The sequence below is a fragment of the Saccopteryx leptura genome, chromosome 1 (assembly GCF_036850995.1).
Source record: "Saccopteryx leptura isolate mSacLep1 chromosome 1, mSacLep1_pri_phased_curated, whole genome shotgun sequence".
Lineage (NCBI taxonomy): Eukaryota > Metazoa > Chordata > Mammalia > Chiroptera > Emballonuridae > Saccopteryx > Saccopteryx leptura.
The window spans coordinates 291,999,605-292,014,929 of record NC_089503.1 but is presented as its reverse complement, the minus strand read 5'-3'; the positions used below and the strand labels follow the sequence as shown (position 1 = coordinate 292,014,929).

The 15,325-nt window shown below is 41.1% G+C and overlaps 1 protein-coding gene across 1 annotated transcript in view; it reads left to right on the top strand.

Annotated features, from left to right (window-relative positions):
* Window positions 1-11,665, top strand: part of POLR3B (RNA polymerase III subunit B) — a 136,037-nt gene extending 124,372 nt beyond the window's left edge. Inside the window, exons 26-28 of the mRNA XM_066356055.1 lie at window positions 2,750-2,863; window positions 5,725-5,898; window positions 10,901-11,665. Of these exons, the coding sequence (XP_066212152.1) occupies window positions 2,750-2,863; window positions 5,725-5,898; window positions 10,901-11,030 (418 nt within the window). The 3' untranslated portion in view covers window positions 11,031-11,665. The remainder of the gene's footprint in view (window positions 1-2,749; window positions 2,864-5,724; window positions 5,899-10,900) is intronic.
* Window positions 11,666-15,325: the final 3,660 nt, after the last annotated feature.

Below are 15,325 nucleotides of genomic sequence, written 5' to 3'. Positions count from 1 at the left end.
AGGACGGGCATTGGTAAGTTCCAGGAACTGGAAGAGGCCGGACTGGCTGCCCGGCAATGAGGGCGCAAGGGTGCAGCCTGGAGTGAGGCTGGGAAAGGAGGCACAGGTCACACAGGCGGAGCGCCGGTCTTCCCTTTAACCTGGGAGGAGCAGTATCCCTCAAACCATTGTGAAGCACAAGGTTCTGAAACTTGACCTGCACATGATTTTAAAGGATCAGGTCAGTTGTTTAAATTAAAACACAGTTATATATTTTTATGCCAGACAAAACTCTGGGACATAGTGTTTATACTGCTCTTCTGAGGTCTTTTGTTGTGGTTATATTTTGTTTGTTTTTTAATTGATTGATTTTTAGAGACTAGGAGAGAGAGAAAGAGAGAGAGAGACATTTATTTGTTGTTCCACTTAGTGGTGCATTTACTAGTCACTTCCTGTATGTTCCCTGACTGGGGATCAAACCCATTGGCATTTTGTGATGATGCTCCAACTGACTGAAGTAATGGCCAGGTCCATTTTCTGAGGTTTTAAATATCCTGAAATTCATAAGTGAAACTCAGTGTGGAAATATGAGTGAGAACACATAGCTTGAGTTTAGTGCTGCAAATGGACTGTCCAGATGTGATTAAAATGGTCAAAATCTATATATTCTAAAATGATTTATTCAGACTGTGATAATATGGAGTTTAGGTGTATCATACTTGAGATGTTATAGAAAATCCCATTACAGGAAAAGAGTAATGGTCCATTTCAAAAATGATTCAATAAAATAGCTAAGGTCCATTTTAAAAAATGCAGTTGGCATTGCTAAACTGATCATCTTAATCTTTGCATCTCATCCAGAAATAATGCAGAAGTTGACCAGAAAATGTGCAAACCCAGTGAATCAATTTGGTGGACTTTCTGAACATAATTTTATTGAAGGATATGAATGGATTATGCTCTGCTTCTGTAGACAGCTGTGGGCAGGGTCTGCATCACTGTCCTCTACACCTGCAGCCAGTGTTTTCATTTCTTTCCCATTTATCCCAGAGTTCTACAAAGGGCTTGTAAACACCCAGAAGCTTTCATCTTTTGTCCTGTACTTGCGCTACGAGGGAAAACTGTATATGGCTTTATCCCGTTGATGATGGAACAATGACATTCCATAAATTCTTCCAGGAGCAACCATACTATGACGGAATATAATGATTTATTATTAGAACTAGAAAGAAACTTGGCCTGACCACTTTGTTGTACAACTAAGAAAACTGAGATAAAGAGGTCATGTAATTTCTGTGTGACAAACTGAGACAAGATTAGGGTCTCCTGACTTCCACTCTACTCTGGGTCTCCCAAGAATCTGGTTGTGCTTACGCCAGAAGAATGGCTTGATCACTGCAAGCCTTTGCTGACAGTGCTGAAAGTATTATAAGGTGCAGCAAGCAGGCAGGGCGAGTGCATTTATGTGCCTCTCTGCCATTCCTTTTGCTTCCTTTGCTCTTTCCATTCTTACAGTCACCTGTGGTTTACTTGGCTAAGACGAGTCTGCACGGCAGATAGAACCCTACTGCATCACTCATCATTAAAAATTTCTTCATCTTAAAAATAGGGATGACAGTACTCCCTCCCTGGACTATTATATGGATTAAATGGCATATGGTAAATACTTCATTTTTTTTCATGAAGGAAGTTCTGGGGCAGTAAAAAGAAATTTTAAAGTCATTGATCCCCTGGTTACTTTTGCCTCGGACATAAGTAAAAAGATTTCTTCTGTGAAAGTACTTAAATGTTGACCCCTTTTAAACTCTTAACTCTATTTCTAGAGATTCATTGAGTCTGGTGTAACTTTTACTGAGTATCAGTTATATGCCGGGCAGGGCCAGTAGTGCTGGAGCCACGGTGACAAAGGAGACCAAAGTACCTGTCTTGCAGGATTACTTCTTGTGGGGAAGACAAATTATCAGAGAAATAGTAAATGTATACTGTAATACCAAATGGTGATAATTTCTCTGAATAAAATGAAGCCAGTGTAAGAGCTGAGACAGTGCATGGGTACAACAGTGGGAGTGGGAGAAGGAGTCCTTTAGATAGGTGATCAGGGGAAGTCTCCCTGCGGAGGTGAAGTTTTGGCAGAGCCATGTCAATACCTACTGGAAGAATGTTTTAGGCAGAGGCAGAGGAAACAGTGAGTAGTAAGTGCAAGGCCCTGAGGCATACAGGCTTGATACATTTGAAGAGCAATGAAGAGGCCAATGTTACTATGGTAGAATGAGCGATGGAGAAAGGAAACAGGAAGTGAGTCAGGAACCAGATTACGTTAGATCTTATGGCTATACAAAATTTGGTGATACAGATTCTGAGTGCAATGGGAAACCATTGGGAATTTAGAGCAGTGAATGACCTGCTGTGATCTACATTTTAGAAAGAATCACTCAGGCTTGTTATGTGAAGAACAGATTATTGAGGGAGAAGAATGGAAGCAGAGAGACTCCACTGGAAGATACCTGCAGGGGTCCAGGCTAGAAGGCTGGTGCCCGATAGGACGGGAGCTGTGAAGGAGGCACCATGCTGCACAGTTTCACGAGCTGCTTATACAGTTTATTTTCAGATCTAGCCATCTCTTTACTGCAGACTGAAAATCACTCTCTTTCACTCAGTCATAAATCTGTTCATACACAAATAAGAACCTGCCAGTGCTGAGACCTAGAAAAGGCTGTCACCTGTTAGCCTGAACTTAGTTTCTTAACCCAAAATTCTGACCTTCTTTCAGTGAGCCGTTGGAAGCATACATCTATTTCGGCCCAGTGTATTATCAGAAGCTGAAACACATGGTGCTAGACAAGATGCACGCCCGGGCACGGGGGCCACGAGCCGTCCTTACCAGGTATGAGGACAGTACTTACAGAAAGAAATTTCTCATGCAGTCAGGTCTGCTTTTATTTCCCAGGATAGCAATAAGCAGACTCGATGAAGTTTCTGTTTCCCTGAGATTTCAAACTTTGGGGTATTAGGCTTCAAAACAAATTATATATGTCTGACTTACATTAAAAAAATGGCAGTCAATTAAAAATAATTTCATAGGCGCAAGAGCAAAGCCTCTGTAGTTCTTGATAGTACTCTCCTAACTAATCATTTACTGTCCTGTTTTGTTATGTTCAAAAGAGTTCCTTTATAAGAATATAGGTACATTTACATGCACACATACATATCAGTACACCTGCATATTCCCATGTGTGCACAGAAAACATGCATGCATTATTTGGTAACCTAAGCCACAGCTATCATTTTTTAAAAACTTGTGATTGGAGCATAAGGCACCTGTACTTGCATGCTTATCTGAATGAGCTCCAGGGCCCATGTCTGCCCTTTCACCAGCATATCCTCAATTCCAGGCCCAATGTCTATGTGTTGATGAATGGGTATAATTGTTGGGAAAGGGAATTTACAATTACTAAGTTCTACATGTTCTTAGTACAACATTTCCCAGTTGGAGAAGCATACTCTAAGACAGTGGTTCTCAACCAGGGGCAATTTGCCTCCCAGGGGACATTTGACATTCTCTGAAAGCATTTTGGGATGTCATAATTGGGGGCGGGGAAGAGCTACTGGCATTTAGTAGGTGGAGGCCAGGAATGCTGCTAAACATCCTGCAATGCACAGGATGGCTTCTACCTCAAAGAATGATCCAACTCAGTATGGCACTACTGCCAAGGTTGAGAAACGCTGGGTCAGGGGAGGAAACACAGGCCCTGGAGTCAGAATGACACAGATGTGAACTCATCTTCATGAGATGTGAACTCATGGCACTACCATGAGGCTTGGACAGATTGCTCACGTCTCTCAGCTTCAGTTTTTCTCATATATAAAGTAGAGACAATAATGCGCACTATACAAAATGCTGGTGAATGTCAGGTATTTGAATATAGGCTGTGCGCAGTGCCAATCCATAGAGATGCTTGGTTAATACTCAGTTGCCTGCCTGCTTTCACGGAGCACTGCTTAGATGTTGGCATATGGTGGAGGGAGCAGAGGATGAAGCAGATAGTATCTGGGTGATTTTTTTTTTCAAACCAGGGGAGAGGTATAGGTGATCAATCCCTTGACCATACAAAACTGAGCAAATGCACATGCCTATTGAAATGATAAGCATGTGTGTGCTAAAATTACAGAAGAGGGAAGAGAAGTTGAAAATTTCAAAACCGTAATGACTTTCAGCAATGAGACTCCACTTGGGTGAACTGTATCTTTCCCTGAATGCTGTCCCCTCCGGAACTTCCATTTCAGTTACAACATCCAAAAACTATTTCAGAGTAATATAAATGCCAAAGCAGTTACTTCCTATTTTTTGCTTTGTTGTATAAAAGAAGTTATTACATTAGTATTACTTTTGTGTATTCCATATGAAGACTGCCTGGAGTGCATTTATCTGTAGCCAGCTATCTCAGTTGGTTAAAATCCAAGTTTTTGGTTCTGCCCACATGTGATCTGACCACTGTCACTTACCAGTGACCACAGGTGGAGGGATCTTCCCCTCTCCCTGGTTCTGCCAGCAGATAACATACACATGTGGTGCTCATTTATAAAGTTTTCACTACAGTATGTTCATTGAGATCTACTTATAAGTTTTTCATATGTAGACTTTCTTTCAACAAATAATCTACAATTTAAATTGGTTTTGCATTGTAACTGTCAAGAACAAAAGTTACCAGTTCTGCATGGGCTGAGAATCACGTTTTTACCTTAACTCTTTGAGAAACTGGCAGCAACAACAGAGATGAAAAGATGCCATGGAACAAAGCAAACAAGAGCTTCATGGTCCACGCCTGCCAGACTACCTCCAAGAAATGTCACTCCAAAACCAGCCAGCCAGGGTGCCTGCACCTTCTCTCGCTTTCTCTCTCACAAGTACCTAGCTGGGATTGCCTAAGCTGTTTCAGAATCCCCTAATTTTACCTGTTATCTCTGGGTCCTAGAGTCTTGACCTTATAAAGTATTCTCAAGCCCAGCAGATACATAAGCAACAGAGAATCCATTCAGGGAGCTAATAGTTTCCCAGTTCAAGTGCTTCCCTCTAAGGAGGAATGCAGCATTTTCATACATGAAGGGCAGACCTGAAGGAGACACGCACCTGGGCATTCGGGAGGTACCGTAGGTCTCTGAGGGGCCTCCCTTCTGGCTCCGAATGATAGCTGATCTATTCCAAGTTTTATAAAAATTCACTTGCCTCTTTCTATGTTTAATTTAATTAATAGGAAAGCTTCTCCCTGCAGCCCTGGGAATAACAATTGGAGGACCCAGGCTTCTTCTATAGTCTATTCTGCTCAGTCATTCCACTTTTAAATAACAGAGAACTGAGACATCTCTGAAAATATTCAGAAGACATCCTCCCTAATAATATTGGTAGTGATGATAATAGTAATAGTAATGCTGGCACAGGTATTTTATATACTGTACATTTAGTATTATATCATTGTTTAAGTAATTATATATTATTTCCATTTAATAATAAATATAGCAACCAACCGCTAGGATTACATCTCTTCTCATTTAAGGCTATTTGGGCTAGATAATCTTATGTACATTTCACAAATGAGGCTGGGAGGCTGAGCAGCATGCTCAAGGTCAGTGTCTAATAAATGATTTGAATCCAGGTGAACCCTGCTCCAAAGCTTTGTGCTCTTAGCCAGTATGTGATGCTGCCTCTTTGTGTAATAAAATAACGCATTTGTTTAACTTGTTTCAAAGGCAACCCACTGAAGGTCGATCTCGCGATGGTGGTTTGCGTCTTGGAGAAATGGAACGTGACTGTTTAATTGGTTATGGAGCCAGTATGCTTTTACTAGAGCGACTAATGATTTCAAGTGATGCCTTTGAGGTTGATGTCTGTGGGCAGTGTGGGCTTCTAGGGTATTCCGGCTGGTAAGTGGATACCATATGTCTTTCATACACACCCTTGCCTCTTAAATCATAGTTCAAGAATTGACCTTAGATCATACCTACATATTCTCCAACCTTCCCCACCCGTGCATTCCTACAACTGAGGATTCTATACATATATGTTCACTTTGTCTACCTAATGTTCTACTATTTACACTGCTTAAGTTTAAACTCTCAAGGAGTAAGGACTTTATCCTTTTTTTAATATTATCTCAAGTACCTTTTATAATACTATTTACCTGTAAAAATCCTAGCGGAGTCATTGTTAAGTGTTATAATTACAACATATAGAAATATTTTAGAGAAGATTGTGTTGAATGCCCTCACTTAACCTCAGACCTGAAGAGCCAGGTATGTTGCCCCAGAGCTTATAGCAAATTGGTGACAGAGCCAGGACCAGAAACCTAATACTTGACCCCTTGTCTGTACTCTGTCTGCATAGCAAACTGCTTTCCACTTGGACTGTGAATTCCACGATGGCAGAGACCATGTCTGTTTCAGTCATTCCCTCCATAAACATTTAGTGAGAATCTAGTAGATGCCAGGTTCACACCAAAAACACAGTGGTAAGACAGATGAATGGCTGCTCACCAGGAGCATGTCTTCTAGTTCATTCTAACTATATTCTGTCTTGTTAACCCCTGCCTCTCCAACCTGGGACCTGGTAGGTGCATAATAAAAAATAATTGCTAAATGGTGCTAACCCTGCATCTAAAGGATTGCCAATATGTAAACTGTGTAATTCATAGTTTATCGTTTCTGTGTAGAAGTCAGTACACAAAGTCCAACTTAAACAGTGATGCTACCTACCTTTTGTTTTGTTTGTGTAGCTAGAGCACATTTTCTCTTATAGTGGTTCCACTCTGCCACCAGAGAACAACTGCTCTGCTTGGCGCTGGTCATGATCCAAGACCCTTGAAATACCTCTGCAGACACACGGCCCATACTTCCCCAATCTCCGCTCACTTTCCTGTCAGACCAGGTCTCACAGGCCTGAGGCAGATGCTGCAAGGATGGAAAACAGCTTCAACTACCTTGTCACCCTCACTTTTCTACCTGAGCCCCTTTCCCGAGGGCGGGGCAGTCTCCAGAAGGACAGTTAGGCCCAGATGAGGATTCATTGCCAGAGCTTGAGGGTTAGTTCCCTGGGCTGCTCTCTCCTCATGATCCCCCCTCAAAGCCTCCTCACAGAGAGAACCCCAGCTTCTGCCATCATAAGCTGCCAGTTCCTTAGTTGAGTAAAGCAAATAAAGAGTCAGAATGAGTAGCCTTTTTGGAACGCAGTATAGTTAAATGTGAAAACATTTTAGCTGAAGTCAATTATTTTATTATTTTGGTGTTGAAGAGTTAATGAGACTTCTAGAAGAAATCATCTCATTTTAAAAGCTAACACAAGAGGTGTTATTTGCCTTTCAGAGGTTGCAGAGATAGGGTGACATTATATGAGCATAAACTCAGGTCTTTCTTATATCAATGATATGAGGAGGGGGCTGTTTCAATTCTGAGATGTCTATTCATCTTGTGAAATGCATATTGAGTTTATTTTTTATTCTGTATGACCATAAAGAATGTAAAAGGAAGAAGCCTAGAGAGTTTCTTTTTCTCCTCCATTCTTCCAGCATGCATTCATGTGCCATTCCACTCCTCAAGGAGGGGGAGAAAGGAAGGAAGGAGGGAGGAGAGGAGAGAGAGAGAAAAGAAAGGGAGACAAAGGTCAAAAGGAAAAGAAAAAAGAAGGGAGGGAGGGAAAGAGAAAAAAGAGGAGGGAAAGAAGGAGAGAGGGAGGAAAGAAAAGAAAGGAAGAGCCCTGGACATATCAGGAGCAGACCTGTGTCTCTCCCTCCACCTTTTTCTCCCTCCTTCTCGCCTTCTCTCCCTCTCTCCCTCTCTCCTTCTCGCTCTCTCAAATCAATAAATAAAAATTGAAAAGAAAGGAATACAGGGAGGAAGAAAAGAAAGAAAAACAAAAAGGAGGGAGGGAAAGAAGGAAGGAAAGAAAAAGAGAAGGGAAAAAGAGGAAAGGAGGGAAGAGGAAAAAGAAGGAAAAGAAAAAGGGAGGGAGGAGGGAAAGAAGAAAATAGAAGACAGAAGGAAGGAAAGAAAAGAAAGATCACATTTACTCATTTGTACACTTTTAAAACCTTCCCCTCGTCTGCTGAATACTCAGGGAAACTAAGGTAAGCAGTAATCAATCTCAACATTGTTCTGTTAAATTCATATCTTCTTTCCTGCTTCATTTCTCTCTCATTTAGAGATCATCTGATGGCAGTGCCTGATTTTGAAGCTAATGTGTTCAATGTGTATTGTATTTCAAATCCTTTGAAAGAGGGCTAAATCAGGTTACATGGTTTAAAGGTTTTTACAGTAATTAACAGACCTGGATATACCATGTGTCTGATTTTGAATGGCCTCTTTGGACCCTTGTTGCCAACAGGAAAAAATCCTCATACCAGTCTGGAAGCCTGGCCGCCTCCTTGTGCTGCTCTCGGGCAGAGGAGCATAATGATGCTGTCATTTCCCACGTTACCTGACGTGTGTGCTGGGTTGTGTGGGAGAGAGCATGGATGTTTGTTGGAGGAAGTCTCTCTTTAATGAACAGCACAATGGAAGCTGAGTAATTAGAGCAGTTCAGAACCTTGAAACTGGCCTTTTGTCATTGATTTGCACATTAGTAAGGCATTGCTATGGGGATGTTTACAGCCAGACTGTTGTTCTTCAGAAGACAGGAAGGGCATAAGTCACAAAAGAGGGGTCCAGGAGGAAAACTGCAGAGAAAAGAAAATCCCTATTAAGATAATTAGCTCATAGAAGATATTTTACTGGACGATCATTTCTCATGTGAAGCCACAGCCTCCTTCTTTTGCTGGCTTTACCCTGAAAAATCAGTTTATTTTATTGTTGTTGGGTCAAGTTTCTTCCTTTGGAAATTGTTCAGACACAATGTAAGCTAATTTATGTATACTTTTATATATGTGTATATTATATGTATATATGCATGTATGTATATATATGCATTGGGACACTTTAAATGATGGAGAAATATTTAATAAGAGAGAAGATTAGTGGGCTTTCTGGGTCATGGATCGGCACACATAGAAATTTTAAATAGGTTAGCATGGATTGAATTCACAGGGTAATGACAGGAGAATCAGCAAGAAGTTGCTCCAGTTAAATCCGTTTCTCCAACTGAATTAAGACATGAACATGATTCCTGAGTAAATTAGATCAACCCAGGCACATAAAAACATAAATTGTAAACAGTCATACATTAAACAGATCTTAAGATAACCTTTTGGGAAAAAGTCAATCGCTATTTTTATGTTATCACTGTGGATAGTGTTGTGACGCCCCTGCAATCCCCAAGGTAGTGACCCAAACCTGGGCCCATGATGGCTCGTCCTTTTCCCCTTCTCTTCTCCTTAGGAAGCTCATATCTGCATAATCACCCCCACTGCATTCAAATTCTCAGCTGTAGTGATTCTTCTCTGAAGTAATAAGTGCTTTATTTCTCAATTGCAAAATTGATCCTTGCTCTTTATAAAATATTCAAAGTTACAAAAATACAAAGAAGAAATATAAAGTCACATTCATTTCCACCACCCAGAGCTGACCACTATTAATATTAGAGACTCGTGGGGACATCTGTCTGCCAGTGTTTTGTACCATTTTTTTAAAGATCATGAATCCTTTTGAGATTCTGCTAATAGCAGGAAAATACAAATATTTGATAAATAACAAAAAATTCTTGTTACATGTGATTTGGGGGATTTCATACAATCTACTCATTGCATTCATTAGCTATACAGTATTCTGCTTAAATTTCCTATGATCACAGAACCATTTGAGAAATTTCCTGCTTTGTGCTATTATAAATAGTGTTACTGTGATGTTGTTGTATGCCACTTGTGTGATTACTTAAATAATATCCGTGTTTGCATTTTTTACACATATTGCCTAACCCCCCTCCAGAATAGTCTTTATTGTTCACTGCGGACTCTTCCTCTAGTTCCCAGTTAGCACTCAATCTTCTGAGCCTTGGTTGCTATTCCTCTCACAACACTCATAGTTTCTCCCCTGTTATCTGGGAGGACCTAGTTTTCCACCTGTTAAGTCTCAGGGTTTGTTCTGGGTACCTATTGTCCCAGGTGCCCTGGATCCCTGAGGTATAGAGTGGGGCCCCATTTTAGTCTGAAAGCTGACAAAATAGTTGACTTTCTCCCCAGGGACCCTTCTTCAGTTATAGTCATTGATTAAGACCAAAGTTCAGTTCACTAACTCTTCCTGAAGGAAGAGAAAAGAAAACCCTGACTGTAATAATGGGCATACCGGGTTAGGAATGTGAGCTGCTGTAAGGGTTGAACGAGAATACATGCACACACATAGGCCAGCACATTGTAAGTATAGTGGCACCAACACTAACAGAAATAGCCAACTTTGAAGAGCCCTGGAAAAATAAGTAACGTGACTGGACACCACCCTTCTATATGAAAGTCTCGTGTTTCCCATCACACTTTAGGTGTCTCGATGACAGAAATCAAATGGAAATTGTTGAGCATCTTGCCTAGACTAGTGCAGTGTATTAGATGCTTATCAATACATGGAGACTGAATCTTTAAAATGCTTTCAACAATGGAAAGTCTAAATCGGTGTGACTTTCAGATGGTTCAGATTTCTGGGGCTTATTCAAAACAAGTATATAGGCAGATGGTTTACATTTTTAGGAGGAAGGTAGAAGGGTGGTACTACATGTTTTAGAACTAGGTGAGTGGTACTTGTTTTGTTTTGGTGTTTTGCTTCTTTTGAAGCTTCTTTTTGCATTGCAGATACATAAGAACACATTGGATAATGTGACTGAACACTGAGGAATAAAAAGCCAACTTGACAGAATAATAATAGGATTTGTTAGAGAGAATTCTCACTTCCTGTGTGCAGGCCTTTGTGTCTGAGATGCTGTCTCTCTAACACATGCCGATTTGGGTTTCAGGTGCCATTACTGCAAGTCGTCATGTCACGTGTCTTCCCTCCGCATTCCATATGCCTGCAAGCTGCTCTTCCAGGAACTGCAGTCTATGAATATTATTCCCAGGTTAAAACTGTCCAAATACAACGAGTAAGGATGGAAAGGTGATCATTTAAAGAGAACCGTCCATATGTCCAACACAGTGCAAAATAGAAGGGATTGAGGACCACTTCCACTCCTGTGAATAATTCCTTTAAATGTTCTCTTTGAAAAAAAAAAACAAAAACTGATGGACAGGCATTTTAAACACCAGAAGACTGACTAACCAACCTTGACCAGTGCGTCTCAGGTCATGGAAGAGATGCAAGCAATATGGACTATAATGCAGTTCCTTGTCTGTATACTGAATTTGATTCACAGATGGACATAACCTAAAAGATAGATCAACTTCTGTTTATATTCTGGCATCTTGAAACTTACTCATTAGAAAAACTTTTTTCTTTAAAAAGAATGTTTGGGGTAAATAAAACTCAAGGTTTTTATGAAACTGGATGGTTATGAAGAATCTGTTTGAATTGGTTGACTCGGCCTCTGTCGAGGTGGCTGATCTGAGCAGTAAGTATGTGTTGAAGGAAGGAATTGTGGGAAGCTGAGGGCGTGGCTGATCACACATGGCTTTCTTATCTGGTACTGTGCGAGGATAAATTTTCCCAGCAATCAAATCCTGTCTTTATACACCCAAACTTTTTAATGTTAAGCTTGGTGAAATATAATAAACACATTCCTACCATCTTAAACAAGTTTCCAGGGGTGTCACTTTGTCTTATGGACTTAATTGCTACTATTTGATCTCTATGATCATACTGTGTGCAATAATACTACTTGAATATCTGAAAATAATTCTGTGGATGTATTGTGACTTTTCTTTTCCTTCCATTCCTGCCAGGATGTTAGTTGTCCATTTTATTTTTAATTTGACAGCCTTCTTCACCTATTTCTAATTTGTTCTTAATGGTTCTGCCCTGAAGCCAGATAAATATTTGTGCTAAGGATTATTTATAAAGTCAGAAAAGCTTTAAGAAACAGTCTAAGGCTGCATTCCTATCACGTCACAATGAAGGTGTTTCACAGAATATTCATAGGTTTTAATATTGACAAGAATCAAGTTCCAGTGTCAAATAAGGTTGAGAAAATGGATATAACCAAGTTAAACATACCAAGGACTTTTTCAAAGGTTTACCAAGCAACCGTGCTCCGGGACTCCAAAAGAAGGATATTCTGGGAAACAGGCTAGTCACTGACTTGAGAACCAAACCTCGATATCACTTGATTTTCTTCACAGTGAAGAGCCCTCACACAGGCGTAAAGGTGCAGAAGCTTCACAGTAGAAGCAGAATGAAGGAGACACTGCAGGTGAGCAGGCCTTTCTCAGTCATCGCTACATGTCTCCAGCCATCTCAAGAACTTGAGAGGTATAACAAACAGGGGTTTGAGTACCCAGATCTTTGGTTATGCCCGTCCTTTCCTTTCACCTGTGTTTGTACACAAAATTGACAGTGCCTAAAGGTTGCTGGGTTGAGTGTACAAGACACATGTTCTGTACTTTGTGGGCCGTTTAAGGTGTTTTGTAGAGTGACTTTGACCATTTCCTAGTAAGTGACAACTCCACTTTCAGCTTCATTGAAGACACAATTGCCCTGTAACGTATAGCACACCATTTCAGTGAGTACTCCATGGGTCAGTTTGGGAAGAGTTACCAGTGTGCTGGGTACATGAGGGCTGGCATCACTTAATCATACAGGACCTGCCTTGTGTGAGGCACTATACTAAGGACAGAAAGAGAGCAGGACATGGCCTGTGTCTGAAGGTGTTCAGAATCCAGCTGAGGAGGCCCCGACATCAGCTAGTCATAGAACTTCTGCAGTCAGTGGCAAAGAGTAACCTCAGCCGTACTAAGGGAGCTCCCAGGGCAAAAAGAAGAACCGCTCTGGAGACTTGGAAATACAGTGTGTCCGTAAAGTCACGGTGCACTTTTGACCGGTCACAGGAAAGCAACAAAAGACGATACAAATGTGAAATCTGCACCAAATAGAAGGAAAACTCCCAGTTTCATACCTATTCAGTGCAGTTCGATGTGGGCTCACACACAGATTTTTTAGGGCTCCTTAGATAGCTATCCCGTATAGCCTCTACAGACTCGTCACTGACTGATGGCCTACCAGAGCGGGGTTTCTCCACCAAACTGCCGGTTTCCTTCAACGGCTTATCCCACCGAGTTATGTTATTCCTGTGTGGTGGCGCTTCATTATAAACGCGCCGATATTTATGTTGCACTTTGGTCACGGATTCGAATTTAGTGAGCCACAGAACACACTGAACTTTCCTCTGTACCGTCCACATCTGGACTGGCATGGCCGTGGGCTGCTCCTCTGTATACACGGTGTTACGTCATCATCTGCGCATGCGCACATGCTGCCACATCATCCTACAGAAACTGGGAGGGTTTTCCTTTTATTTGGTGCAGATTTCACATTTCTATCATCTTTTGTTGCTTTCCTGTGACTGGTCAAAAGTGCACCATGACTTTACGGAAACACTATACTTCCTCCCAGTGTGATTATTCCTTTCACAAAGAAACCAAGGCACTAAGTGGCTGATGCACTAGTACTACACCATGAACATCAACAGCCACACCACTAACATGGGAACAGCATGGCCTGGAGACCAGGCCTCCTGACGTGGCTTTGTTTGGGCTTCATCTGTGTGTCTATATTTGTTACCAGATGTGACATACATATTTTTTTTATTCAAGTGCCACTGATTGGTTGTTTCTTAAACATCTTTTTCAAAAGCCATTCCAGGCAATTGTGATCATGTTGTGGGGAGTTGCCTAACTAGCATTCTAGGAAATCCTCAGTTCTCTAAGCTAACAAATGGTAAAGAAAGTCTAGATTCCACACTGAGGTATCCTTAGAGGAAAGAATTATGTCAGGTTGATATTTCAAAAAATTGTAGATACTACATCTGATAGCATTTGACTCAGAAATACTGTAATAAAAAAGAAGCCAGGATTAGTTAGTCCTACTATAGTTTTATTTTTTAAGTTATTTGTAAATTCCTTGTATTAAAAAGTACCAATTACTGTTTTAAGAACTACCAATTAAATTTCCAGTAATGACAGAGTAAACCTTTACAGACCACCCTCGAAGCACCTTTTTCCTCCGGGCTTTGCCAGGTCAGAAGCGGCACAGGGATGGGAGGCTACCAAGCCTCCACAAGGCTGTGGCCCTGACCTGAGTGTTGGCAGAGTCGACGAGCTGGGAAGACACCAGGACCCAAACGGCCACGATCCCAAACCGAAAGCAAGCTCACTGAGGTGAGCCCATCTTCTCACTGCTTCTCCCCTATACTAGTCTGCTCTGGCTGTCACAGCAGAATATCTGAGACTGGGTGGCTAAATGACAGAAGGTTTATTGTCTCATAGTTCTGGGTGCTTGACATCCAAGATCAAGGTGCTGACAGGTTTGGTTTCTGGTGAGGACTTTGTTTCTTCCTGGCTGCAGACAGCCACCTTCTCACTGTGTCCTCCTGTGGTCCTTCCTCCCTGTGTGTGCTAGGAGAGAGAGAGAGAGCTCTGGTGCCTCTCAACTCTCCCTAAAAGAATCCTGGTCCTATGGGATTTAGGGCCCTGTGACCTCATTTAACATTAATTTTCTCCTTAAAGGCCCTGTCTCCAAATACGAGCACATTGGGATTTGGGACTTCAGCATATAAATTTTGGAGGGACACAACTCAGTTCATAAGACTCCTCAAGTCCTTGACAACACAGGCTGAACTGGTAACAGGATCTATTAAAGCTGAACATACCCAGCAATTCTATTTTTAGGTGTATGTATGCCCAGCAGAAATGTGCATGTATATGTTAGCAGGCATGTACAAACATGTTTCTAATAGTGTTATTTGTAATAGCCCAAACTTATAAATAACCCTTGCATATTCCCAATAATATAGATAAGTTGTGCTATGTTCACACAGTGGAATACTATACAGCAATGAAAAAACTGCTGCCTACAATCATTCTAGATAATCTCACAACTATTATATTGGGGTTTAAAAAGTTAGACAAGAGAACACATACTGTATTGGTTCCATAAGGTATGATCTAAGAAGTTATGATCACAAGGCCCTGTGCAGAGTGGGTGGCTAATAAGCCTGTGGTGCAGGAATGGGGCTTCTCAGGTGCTCCTGATACTTTTCAGACCTGAGTGCCGGCTACCTGGGTGTGTTTATTTTATGAAAATTGTTGAGCTATATACACTCAGGATTTTTCACTTTTCTGAGTATGTAATACTTTAATAAGTTTCAAAAAAAAAGAACACAGGTTCTAAATTTAATAGCTTTGTCACCCCAAATATAACATTGTCTTTGTTCTCTTAGTTTTCCCATCTT